At 42.8% G+C, this 12,977-nt stretch overlaps 1 protein-coding gene across 3 annotated transcripts in view; it reads right to left on the reverse strand.

Moving 5' to 3' along the window:
* Window positions 1–12,977, reverse strand: part of EXT2 (exostosin glycosyltransferase 2) — a 133,625-nt gene that overhangs the window by 59,149 nt on the left and 61,499 nt on the right. For 2 of the 3 annotated variants that reach the window (XM_081798285.1, XM_081798284.1), the window contains one exon: window positions 4,662–4,793. The exons of the other annotated variant lie outside the window; for it this stretch is intronic. In XM_081798285.1, the coding sequence (XP_081654411.1) occupies window positions 4,662–4,793 (132 nt within the window). The remainder of the gene's footprint in view (window positions 1–4,661; window positions 4,794–12,977) is intronic. 3 annotated transcript variants of the gene reach the window in all.

Genomic DNA, 12,977 nt, shown 5'->3' on the forward strand with positions numbered 1-12,977 from the left:
GTGGGTAATGTAACCTCCTCCTACCAGCCAAGAGATAGAAATGCCAAATGTCACTGGTGACACAAACACTTGGTTTTTGCAAGGCCACCCCTTGCTATCTTCAGAATCTACACACACTCAGAGGTCCTCTTTTTTTTTTTTTTTTTTTTACATTAAACCAAGGCAGCAGCATCTGGCAAAATAGGACTCTCTGCTCTGAGCAAGCAGAGTGCATGGCTGGCTGGAAGCCCTAACAGCGTATCTTTGGAAACACCAGACCATCCCTTGATTTACTGGCCAAGATTCACACCTACTCCCACCTCGGGGTGTCTGATATTGTAAATTTGATGGAATCTAGAGGGGAGACTCCCCTGCAGGTTGGGCTCATAGTAATCACATCTAGAGTAGGTTAAATATTTCCAAAGGGGAGGGGAAAAGTTAACTATAAATAAATCAGCCTACTCAGACCTCCTGTCAGTTGCCTTCACTGAAGATGCAGAAATGTACAACCCACTGATCTAAATCAGGGCTCTCAGCATCTGAGCTCCTAGAAACGTGGTGAGCACTAAATTAGCCTGAAAAGAACAATTTAAGAAGTTAAAGAAAAAACACAGACTATATTTTCCATTTGCATATCCAGATTTCAGCTTTTTGTACATACGTTCTTTCCCAAACTGACAGTCCAGCACTTTGACCATTTTGTCCTACATTAAAACACATCTATTTCATAGCTACAAATTTTCATGTACTATTTTCTCCTGGCCCATAGTCTTATGAAAGACAGAGAACCAAAATTCCAACCATTTATTCTTATTAGACTTTTCTTAGAGCTTTAGGTAAAAGTACAGAATAAAGTCCCACTCTTTCCACACCTTCTGGCTGGGTCATGGCCATCCCATCTACATGTATTCTCCTGCAGAGGAACAGGGATGAGTATTCTTCATCTCAAGCTTATGCCATATACTTGGAATAGTGGAAATGTTTCAGCCCAGAGGAGGAAGCTCAATGGCTCCTACAAAACTCCAGAAGCAATTCAAGATAATCAGAAGACCTGGGTTCTCACTTGTTTATACAACTTGCCAATTATATGACCTTAGACAAGTCCTTATGCACTGAGCCTCATTATGACCACCTAATAGATGGGAAAGAATCTATCACGTTCCACACCTTCCCAACAGGGTTTACGTAAAACACAAAACAAAACAAAACAAAAAAAACCAGTGGATGTCATATCAGCAGGTGGGTGAGTCCTGGGATCCCAATGTTCCTCCCTCCCTCCCTATCTCCCTGCCTGTCTCCCTCCTTCCCTCCTTTATATATTAAGGCCCTCCTATCTGAATTAAATTGTCCTAGATATTATAAGAAATACCAAGATAACTCAGAAATTCCCTTAAGAAGTTTAAAACTCTACAGGGAATTGTGCTTCTATGCATGTTAAGTGATAGGAAAGAAACACAGATAACACACTGGAAGAGTTACAAGGAGGAAAGATTACTTCCTATTTAAGGGGTCCAGGAAAACCTGATGGAGGAAGGGGTATATGAGCAGGTCACTGAAATGTGGATAAAATGTGGACAACTGGAGGTGATGGTGGAGTAAAGCATCTCAGTGAAAGGACGAACAGTCACAAAAGCACAGAGAAGGCAAAGCATGGAGCATACACAGGAAGGACAAGGTTGTGTTGCCAGAACCCCCGAAAGACAAGGGAATGAAACCAGAAAAGCAGGCTGGAGCCATACTGTCGAAGGCCCTGCAGTCAGACTGAGTTTGGACGCCAGCACCACCCTGGCCCACGACCCCCATGTGCCCACACTCCCTACCTGGATAAAATGCCCCATATGCCTCACTCCCCCTAACCGCCCTCAATCTCCAATTAGCATAGTCAGTTCTCCCCACCATCCCTCAAATTGGCCCCCTACTAATTCTCACCTGGACTCCTGAAATAGGCCCCTGCCTCTGTTCTAGTTCTGCTGCAAGTGATCCATTTTCCACACTGATATCTGACTGACCCAAATGCAAACTCACCACATTATGTCCCAGTTTAAATAACCCACAGATAACACGCCAACACATTCCGTGACATATGAGGTGTTTTGTGATCGGGGCCCTCCCCAGGCTTTATCTTCTGCCTCTCCCTCATGAGCCTCCTTCAGTCCTGCCACACTCACCTCCATGAAGTTCCTTAAACTTACACGCTCTCCAGTCCCTCTGCACCTCTGAATTTGCTATTCCTTCTGCACAGGACCAACATCACCCCTTTCTCTGACTAGGTAACACTTCCTTCTCTTTTAACACTCAGATCATCATTTAGCATTGTGCTGGAAGTACTAGCCAATGCATTTAGATAAAAGAAAATAAAAGGTTCAAGTACTGGAAAAAAGAGGGAGAATTAGCATTTGTACATATGATTGTATATCTAGAAAACACAAGAGAATCAACTTTAAAAAAGTGAAATAATTGTAGAATTCAGTCAAAGAGTAGTTAACAAAATTTATATACAAAAGCCAATAATGTGTCTTTACACCATGGTAACTAGTTAGAAACTATACTATCAGAAAGCATTCCTTTATAGAGCATAAGAAAGGTAAAACATCTAAGAAAAAATTAATCAGGAATTGTGAAAGGCCAATATAAAGAAAACTTTAAAACTCTACTAGAAAGACAAATCTTGCTTCCAGATAGCAAGACCCCTTGCAATTTAAATTCCCCAAAGGCATGGATCTTTGCTGCTTTGTTCACTGATACACTTCAAGTACCAAGAACACTGTTTAGAAGACAGAACGTAGTGGGCACTCAATAAATAACTACTGAAATGCCTAAAACAAACTAAAAATTCAATGTGACCAATAAAATACAAATATGCTTTATAACTGTACTCCGGGAGAAAATGACAGAGATATCAACCTTCCACTTGAAAAACACACACATAAGACCTTTTACCTGGTAAAAAGCAGATGAACACAAACTCAAGTACTCAGGGTTACTGAAGGCATGGAGAGTCCAAATAACCAAAATGTTATTGGCAGAACTATAAACTGGTAGAGTCTTTTGAAAGGGCAACTTACTAGTATCTATCAACATTCAAAATATGTGTATTTCTCATCTGAAATTAATAACATTCAAAATGTGTGGTATTTTTCAGCTGGAATTAATTCTATAGATATATTCCCATACTTATGCAAACATATATGAAAATACATCTTTTGTATTACTACTTGAAAATAGAAAAAAATAAAAGCAATCTAAATTTCTATCAATAATAGATCTGTTCTGTAAGACAGACCTAAACAATGGAATACTTTATAGCCATCCTTAAAACTGAAGGACACCTATAGAGAATGAAGTAAGTCCATGACCTATTCCTATTAAAGTAAAAAAGGCAAGGTACAGAATACTATGTGTAACATGATCTCATCTGTGTTCTAAAATTATATACTTATGCTTATATATGAATAGAAACATTCTGGAAGGTTACCTCCAGTAATGGATTCTAGGGAGGACATGGACAGAAGCAAACTCCCCTTCAAGCACAATAGAAAGGTGTTTGTTTTTGTTGTGCTGGATTTTACCACAAGCATATATTGACTTCCTCTCAGGACAACCCATTTCAGGAAGCGTCCTGGCCCCTCCCAGCAAGGGTGCCACCTCCCTGCTGTGCCCCCGGCACTCTGGACACCACGTGGCATACTCGCTGACCCTCCAAGTTAGCGGAGAGCTCCTTTGAGGCGAGGGCCTTGGCTGCTTTTTCTGCATGCCCAGCATCTGGTGGGGTGCCTGACACATAGCAAGGGCAGGAGGGCGGGAAGGAGGATCTTACATGAAGATTAACCAGGTGGCCGAATACACACTATTGAGAGAAGGTGGAATCAGGAGACCAGCAGGGCTGGCCAGAAAGACAGCACTGATCTAGAACGAAGAATGGATTCAAATCTGGTTCTCTGACAGGAAAGCCTTGAGGCGTGCGAATGAGGCAGACAGAGGCGCTCCAGAGCGGCTAGGAAGCAGAACTGCCAGGCCCAGCGCCGCAGGCACTTTCCGTGAGAAGGAAGGTGTGGCCACTGCCTTGACAATCCCTACCAGGCCACAAGTGCCTTAGGACTCCTTCAAGCAAGGAGGAAGTCCTGAGAGCAGCTTCCGACCACCCCAACTCTCTGCTGGAAACACCCAGGGGCCTCAGCTGGTCTGGAGCAAGTCTGGACTGTGGCCATCCATAATGCCTCTAGATCGATTTTGCTGATTATTTTCCTCCCACGGTGATGGCAGCGTTCATTGAAATCATCTACGTGAAACACTGAGTACAGTCCCTGACAGAGTAAGCACTCAAAATACAAGCTATTATTTTTAAGCTGCTCATAGAATCTTTTCAAGAGTTCTAGCTAGGCATTACAACTGCAAAAGTCATCAGGAAGTGTTTGATTTCCACCAAGAGCCAGGCCTCCCCATTTATCTCTGCAATAAATAAGCATACTGTCTTCCTAAGCACATTCAAAACAAACTGGAAGCTACTGCTTCTGTATTTCTTACTTTTGTTATCATTTCAAAATGGAGCTGACTTTGTCAGCTAGCACACTCTCATCTTAGAAAGCTAGAATTTAAATAAACTTTACACTCAGGACGTCTTTCTCTGTCCCATCTTGACATCTGGACCGTGGCTGACATGGTTAGCACCGGAATTCACTTACCACAGTGGGAGGGTCATTCCATTCTTCATAGGAGAGGGCAGCATATGGATAGATGCGGTCATTGATAATCTGCAGAGTGGCCAGGGCAATGGCTTTAATTGACTGAAAGTACGCTTCCCAGAACCACCGTGCCTGCAAAGGAAACAACGCTGTGTTCAGTGAGCAAGTGAGACACAGTGGAAGAACTAGATGCTCTATCACAGCCAACTCTGGGTCAGGGTAATTCCTTTATTCCCGCAGGGAGGGAGCCTACAGCGAACGCTCCCTGCTGTTCGAGACAGCTGCATCAGAAGTGTGCATTTATCAAATGCAGTCAAAAGAGAGTGGGAGCAAGTAAAATGCACACTGGATTCGATTTGGGTAGAAGAGAAACTATGTCTTGATGAAAATATCAGTGTTATACCAGAGCAAGTTATAGTCCTTTTTTTTGCATATACATAAAGTGCACAAGTCTTAAGTGTATAACTCACCAAATGTTTAGGTATGTACATACTCTTACAACTACTACCAAAATAAAGATACCAAACATTCCAGCACCCCAGAAGATTCTCTTCTGCTTCCCAGGCACTTTCTCAATCATCCAAGAGTAACCATTCTGATTTCTACTGTGCCTCCTACTGAATTTCATACAAATGGAATCAAAGCAGTATTTACTCTTTTGTGTCTGACTACTTTTGTCAACACTGCTAATGTTTAAGTCAGGTTTTGGTGTCAAGGTTATGCTGGCCTCTTAAAATGAATAGAAAAGTGCTCCTTCTTTTTCTATTCCCTGAGAAATTTTATGCAAGGTTGGCATTACTTCTTTCTTCAAAGATTTAGAAGAATTCACCTAAAAGCCATCTGGGTTAGGTGCTTTTTGGTGTGTGAAGATTTTAAATCATGGATTAATATTCTTTCATAGACACAGGATTATACATATTTTAATGAGCATGTCGGTTTCGAAAGTATTTTTCAAGGAATGTATTCATTTCATCTAAACTGTTAAATTTATTGGGCTAAATGTGTGCTAACACCTATTCAATGCATGTTAAACATGTAGTAATATACCTCTTTTCATTCCTGATATTGATAATCTACATTCTCTTTGTATTCGCCATGTCTTACCAGAGATTTATCAACTTTATTAATCTCTTCAAAAACCAATGTTTGGTTTTGTTGATTTTCTTTGTCATACTTTTTTTTTGCTATCTTGTTCCTTTCTGTTATTTTTATTTCCTTTCTTCTATTTTGGGGGACCTTAATCCACCTTTCATTTGGTTTCTTGAGACTGAAGTTTAGATTACTAATTTTAATCTTTCTTCATTTCTAATATATGCTTAAAGCTACAAATTGGCCTCTGTGTACTATTTTAAACACGCCCTACACAATTACATATCATTTTCTTTATAATTTAGGTAAAACAATTAATTTTCTAGAAGTATACTGTTTAATTTCCAAACATTTTGGGATTTTCTATTTATCTTTGTTACTGACTTCTACTTTGATTGCACTATAGTCAGAGACCATGTGTTATTTCAAAACTCTGCCCTTTATTCTTGACTACATTTAAGCTTTTCTCTGTCTTCATCATACAGCAGTTCCACTCTGATGTACCTAGGCGTGGCTCTTTGTATTTATCCCACTGAGGATTGTCGAGCTTCTTCGCTCTGTGGTTTGATGTCTTTCACTGTTTTTAGAAAACTCTCAGCCAGTATTTCTTTGGAATATTGGTTCTGTCACACTCTCTTCTCCTAGGACTCTAAATATACATACAGAAATGTTTTCACCACGCCCCATATGTCTCTTATTCTCTTTTCTGCATTGTCATCTGGGTATTTTCTACTACTTTTTCTCCTGGCCCAATTATCCTCTATTGTGTGTGTGTGTGTGTGTGTGTGTCTAAACCGCTATTAAATCCACATATTGACTTCTCAACTTAGTTCCTGTATTGCTCAGTTACAAAAAAAAATTTTTTTTTTAAAGATTTTATTTATTTGTCAGAGAGAGAGAGTACAAGCGGGGGAGCGGCAGGCAGAGGCAGAGGGAGAGCGAGAGGGAAAAGCAGGCTCCCTGCTGAGCAAGGAGCCTGACACAGGGATCAATTCCAGGACCCTTGGGATCATGACCCAAGCCAAAGGCAGATGCTTATAAGACTAAGCCACCCAGGTGCCTCACAAAATTTCTACTTGACTTTTTTAAAAGTAGATTTCACATCTTTGTTGAAATTCTCTTATTTTATTAAGCATAGCTCCTGACTGATAACCCTAATATCTGAATCACCCGTGGGTCTCTTTCTACTATCTGTATTTACTCTTCATTTTGGTCATTTGGTTTCCATTTCTAGCACACCTCTTAATTTTTTACTGGACACCAGACATTCTATATTAAAAACTACAGAGGTTCTGGATATACCAAATTATCTTCTGCCTAAGAGTGTAACATTCTTCCAGAAGACACGAATGCAGTCAGACCACTTTAATCCTATCAGTGGTTGGTTTTAAGTTTTGTTAGGGCCAACTTTTTTCGGCTTTCCCTTACTCTTGCAGTCTGGCCCTTTGGGGCCTTCAGGCAAAGCCTGGGGTACTTACCAGGACCCCTCGACCTTGGCAGGCCCTTGAACACCAACTCCATTTCACCAGCACTATATATGGTTGCTACAATGTTTGCACAGCTTGTTAGGCTCCCAGCTGCTTCATTCTGCAGGGAGTCTTGGAGTCTTGTTCTGATCCCGTGCACCTCAGGAGTTGGCAAACACTTCAAGGGAAGACTGCATGCCCAATTTTTGCTTACTTCCCTGTGGTTCCCATCTTCCTGGGATTTTGTCGTTCAAATCCTGGATACTTTGGGGTAGCCCCAAATTCCAACCTCTCAGCCCTATGGGACTACTGCTTTCCGTTAAGGCTCCAGATGCCCAGACTGTGAATTAGAAAAGCCCTCAGGGAAAAAGCCAGAGGAAACATGCAGCTCAGCGTGCTATGCTTCCCTTCTCTCAGGAACCACAGTCCCTTAAGCACCGACTGCACGGATTGCTCTCGAATTCCTCTATACTGCTGCTTTATCTATTTTAATAAGCTTTTATGCTTCTTTTTTCCCCGTGGCTGGAGGGTTACTCTAATACCAGCTACTCTGTCATAGCCCAACACAGTCTTTTGAAAGAAGACAGTTTCTTATCCAAGCAGAGTTTGGATTCAGTCCCCAAGAAAGCGAGATCCTGGTCTAGGTGACCTGTCTGTCCAGCTTCATTCAGACCTGTGATTCCACTCAAAATCAGAGGCTATGAGGATTTCTGCAAGGAAGTGAACATGTGAAAATGTAACATGAGAAATTCGAAATATAACCGAAAGAGGTGGAGGAGAAAGATACTTTCGAGTCTACACCTGCCAGCTTTGGTTCTGTTCCCCAGGCAAGTCCTCCATTCATGAGGGAAAGCCTGGGATGCCTGCTGAGGTGTGTGATGACTACTCTCTCCAAGAAGTGTAAGAAAGAGGCAAAGCCTCACAATGAGGATTTCTCCTACTCAAAGAAAAGCTGACCCAGATTTAGCTACCAAGGGCATCTGGCTTATGCAGTCCTGTTGTGTGCCATCTGGGCACGGCCTGGTGGCTGGCTGCCTGCCACTGCTTCTTAGATATACCCTACTCACTCCAATCTCATTCCTGCTTAGTCACGTTGCTGCTGTCCTGCCTGTCATCTAGCCAAAATAGTGACGTTTTATGAGACCTGAAAGAATCTATCTTCCCTGTGAAACCTTTACTGATCACCCCAAATACCAACAATCTCTCCTTACCAGGAAATCCCCCAGCACTTATACCCTTTACTTTATAAGTTGTTTCTGCTATATACTGTTCTAGAACGGTTTTCCCGTTATTTCAGATGACCACTTTTCTCTCTCCAACTAGACTGTGAGTTTCATGGATGTGGAAACTGGCTTTTTTAAAATTATTAGCATCCTTGCAGGTGTCAGGATGACCTGCTGCAAATGGACTTTTGCATGCATGATCTCATTTGCTCTTTGAAAACAGCTTGTCGCTTACCTGGGGCAGTTTCATTTTCTATGCAAGGAAACCAAGATACAAAGATGTTAAGTGGCAGGGTCACAACTCAAACCCAGGATCTTTCCCACCCCATTCTAGAATACAAGGAGTACCAACCACACTCCATTTTAGGAAATGGTCCTTCCTTAAGAAACTAAAAAGGTGTGAAAAAGCCACACATAAACACACACATCTTAAACATTTACCCCCTTTTCCACCCACATGGAGCCGTCATATGTTCTTTTATTTTAAATCATACCGAATTAAGCCGCACTCAAACTTGAGCATTCCAAAGCTTTATGTTCACAGTCCGGCACGATGGAGACAGCAGCCTTTCGGATTTAGAGGAAACAATGACTGGTAACAAATCCACCTAGCATACCAGCCAAAGGCACAACTGGACGACAATGCTTCCACTTTAAGATGTCTCAAATCATCTCGCCCTGCCCACCAAATTGCAATTCACTCAGAAAGGAAGCAAGCTTCGCCAATAATCGGAGCTCAGGTATCTCCACCTGAGGATAAGTGAACTGCTCAGGCTTAATTATTTCTGCAGGACCTCGGTAACACCTTGTAGTATTTAGAAGGCATCGCAATTTATGGCCCCTCCAGGATTCAGTATCAGCCACTCGTTGGCAGAAAGGAAGGAGTTTTCAGCTATGCTGTCAATGCACAAAAGCACCACTGTTCCTATCCAATAAGCAAATGCGTATTATGTTTTGATTTCCTTTTTCCCCCTAAAACATGGGCCACATTTACCACTTCCTGAGAAGTTAAATGAGGGTGTCTTCAGCAGCTATGCAAATTCCTCAGTCACTTACGTTGTGGAAGCTGCACAGCTGAAGAGGTAAGTCACAGACTCATTGGTCATACCAACATAATCTTGAACAAAGCATCTAACCTTTCTTCATTAAACATATGCCACCATAATTTTATAAAACATGCAGATTTCAAAGCATAAGAACCACAAAGTTCCTAACACTTTCAATCGTGAGAATTATAAAGCTCCTAAAGATCAGGAATTGGGCCAACTTAAAGCTATCATAAGCAAATAGGTATCTCAAATTAAAATTGCTACCTCAGTTTATACATCAGTTAAAAGTCATTAATTTCCTGGGTTTTCAGTAACATAAAGCCAAACAGGATGAGCAGTAACTTTAAAGAAAGCCAGTGCAGTGTTGTAGAAAGGCTATGTGCATCTTGCACAATTCAAATTACGTAGCCTCTGTGTTTAGGCAATCTGCAAGCTGGAGAGCATATCACCTATCTCATGAGGCTGCAAAGATTCAATGAGGTTTATAAAGCTCCTCACCCAGTACCAGTGCAGCATAGACAATCCGAAAGTGTCAGCTCTGTCCTCAATACTTATATCCACTCTGTCCCCTTAGGGTCTTTGTCACTTACATTAGAATACATTCAGTACTGCTTTGGGGTAAGAATGGAGGGAGGGGAAGAGGAGAGACAGAATGGGACCCCAAAGTTGCACCCCATTCATCTCAATTCTTGAAAACAGTACAGAAATCCAACCAGTAAGAGAACAGAGTTAGAAATAATACAAACATATCAAATGGGAGTGACAGAACTTTGTCCTGAAAAGTACGAGAACCAATAACATGTCCCTTCTAGCTTAATCTCCAAGCTTCCAAGGAAGAGGACAGTACTTCTCCAGAAACCGGGAGAGTAGGCACCATCTGGTTTTGCTCACCACGGACTCCCAGCCTTTGGCACAGTGCCCATCAGAGAGGAGGCAGTCAAGACCCTTGTTGAAAGAGCGAACCCACCTAACAGCACTCCCTCAAAGGCACGAGGCAGGACAGGCACCACAGGCATCTCATGGAAATTTCCAAATCTTCTAAGTACCAACCCTTCTTTTAATAATAATGATCACATCTTGTATACAGAGTTTTAAAAGGTGTGAGATGGGGGAAATGGCTTTGAGGAGAAGAAGACAAATCTATTCCTAGGGGGAACGGCAAGGCAGAAATAGGACCAAGAGTGTTCCTCACATTATGTTTAGTACAGACTAGGTATAGACCATGAAGGAGATAAATAGTTTCTAAAACTACACTAGGTAAGTTTGCTACCTAAGAGTGGTCAGGATATCTAACAGCGCAAAATTCATATATAAGAACGCCAACTACCCCAGAGTCGTCCAAGAGCATCTTCATCCCCAAAGAACAATGATGGCTCTCCGAGGCCCTCGCAGCAACCAGCCAACTTTGCCCTGCCCTTCTCGTCAGAACCTCCTGAATGTGATCTGCATCAATGGCCTCGTTTTAGCCTATTAAAGGAGTTTCGTTATGAAACCCCCCCCACACACACACAGAGCAAACAATAAACCAGGTAGTTATGCTTCTGTCCTGAATTCCAAGTGCTAATGCTGTCCAACCACCTGACAATAACATGTACCCGTGGATCAGTACTTGCTCGAATACTGCTCTATTTCCCTGCCCCCAACCCACCGGTTGGTCAAACAAAAAGCATCTGCTTCTGCTCCAGAGAACATGGACCCCACCATAACAATGACAAAAAGCTACCAGATAACCCACTAACATCATAACCGTCTTAGGCCCATCAGAGAGCTGTGGTCATGAGGCAATCAGGGGAGCCCGAAGTTCAAAGGGTGACAAGCTCCTCTGGGAGCAATGGGACAGCTTTGGAAGATCACAGAAGGCAGAGGTGCTGCAGTAAAGACAGCCAAAGAAAACAACTAAAAACGAATTCTTAAAACTGAGTGTGGGCTAGCAGGATCATCTGGAAGCTCTAGACACGAGGGAAGTCTGCATTCCCTTGCAAGCTCTTTTCTCCTGGATGTTCTTAGAAAGACCGGGGCAGGGAAGGAAATCAAAGAGAGGCCCCCTCAGCGGCACACAGGTACACTCTGCCCATTTCTTGGACATTTTTTCATCCAAAGCAAAGCCTTCAACTGCTGGGAGAGAAGCAGGAAACCCTCCCATCCTCGAGATGCAGACACAGAAGTACCGGCTGTGGGACAGGGGTGGAAAGGCAGCCCGCCACTGGGGGTGGGGGATGAACCCTCCCAGCTCTCCTCAGACCACCCCGGAGGGAGCGGGGAAAGCAAAAGCCCCTGCCCTCACGAGAGGGGCAGGAAACTCTCTCCGACCCAAGCCCCCTCGCAGTAAAGAAGAGAACAGAGCTGCCACGGGGAGAAGCAGAACCTGAGAAGCCCCACCTCCAACAGCCCGGCAAACAGGCCTGCCCAGACTGACACTGGACCACGGGAAGGGAGAATCCCACCGTCCCCACCAAGAACCCGGCACCACGTGCAGCAGTGGTAGTCCACCGCTGGGGCAAAGGCCTCCTGTGTGGCACAGGCAGGGCAGGGTCTGCTGGAAGCAGGGGGTGAGGCGGAACTCTAAGGAACCCCTTTGTACCCTGGCCCCACACAGAGCACAAGGCAGCGGCTGAAGTCTGAGGTGTGCTGAAGGTGAACTAGGCAAGAGAAAATCCAAACCCGGCCTGTTACACATTAGGCCAGTCAGCCTTGTGCCCATTTCTGCACGTGACATTTACTTTAGGGTGGTTTTCCTATAAAGAATGTCTATCATTCAATCAAAATTTTCCAGAAACAAAAAAAATAAGTGAAAACAATCCATTGTCATAATATAAAGCTGTCAACAGAACCAAACCAAAAATGACCGAGCTGTTGGAACTATTAGTCAGGGACTTGAAAATAACTGTAATTAATGTGTTAAAGAATCTTTGGTGAAGAAGGTAGACAACTTGCATCAACAGATGGGAATATTCAATAGAGAGATGGAAACTATAAGAAAATAACCAAATGATATGCCAGAAATAAAAATGTAGTATCATAAATGAAGAATTCCTTCAACTGGCTTATCAGCACACTAGAAATAGCAGGGGAAAGAAATAGTGAACTTGAAATAGAAAATTATCCAAACTGGGGTGCCTGGGTGGCTCAGTTGGTTAAGCGACTGCCTTCGGCTCAGGTCATGATCCTGGAGTCCCTGGATCGAGTCCCGCATCGGGCTCCCTGCTCAGCAGGGAGTCTGCTTCTCCCTTTGACCCTCCCCCCTCTCATGTGCTCTCTCTCTCTCTCTCATTCTCTCTCTCTCTCAAATAAATAAATAAAATCTTTAAATAAATAAATAAATAAAAGATACCAAGGCTGTGTCTTAAAAAAAAAAAAAAGAAAGAAAAGAAAAGAAAATTATCCAAACTGAAATACACAGAAGGAAAAGAGTGAAAGAAAAGAGAGGGGCGCCTGGGTGGCTCAGTTGGTTAAGCGACTGCCTTCGGCTCAGGTCATGATCCTGGAGTC

The sequence above is a fragment of the Leptonychotes weddellii genome, chromosome 11, assembly GCF_054177405.1.
Source record: "Leptonychotes weddellii isolate Sample4059 chromosome 11, ASM5417740v2, whole genome shotgun sequence".
NCBI lineage: Eukaryota > Metazoa > Chordata > Mammalia > Carnivora > Phocidae > Leptonychotes > Leptonychotes weddellii.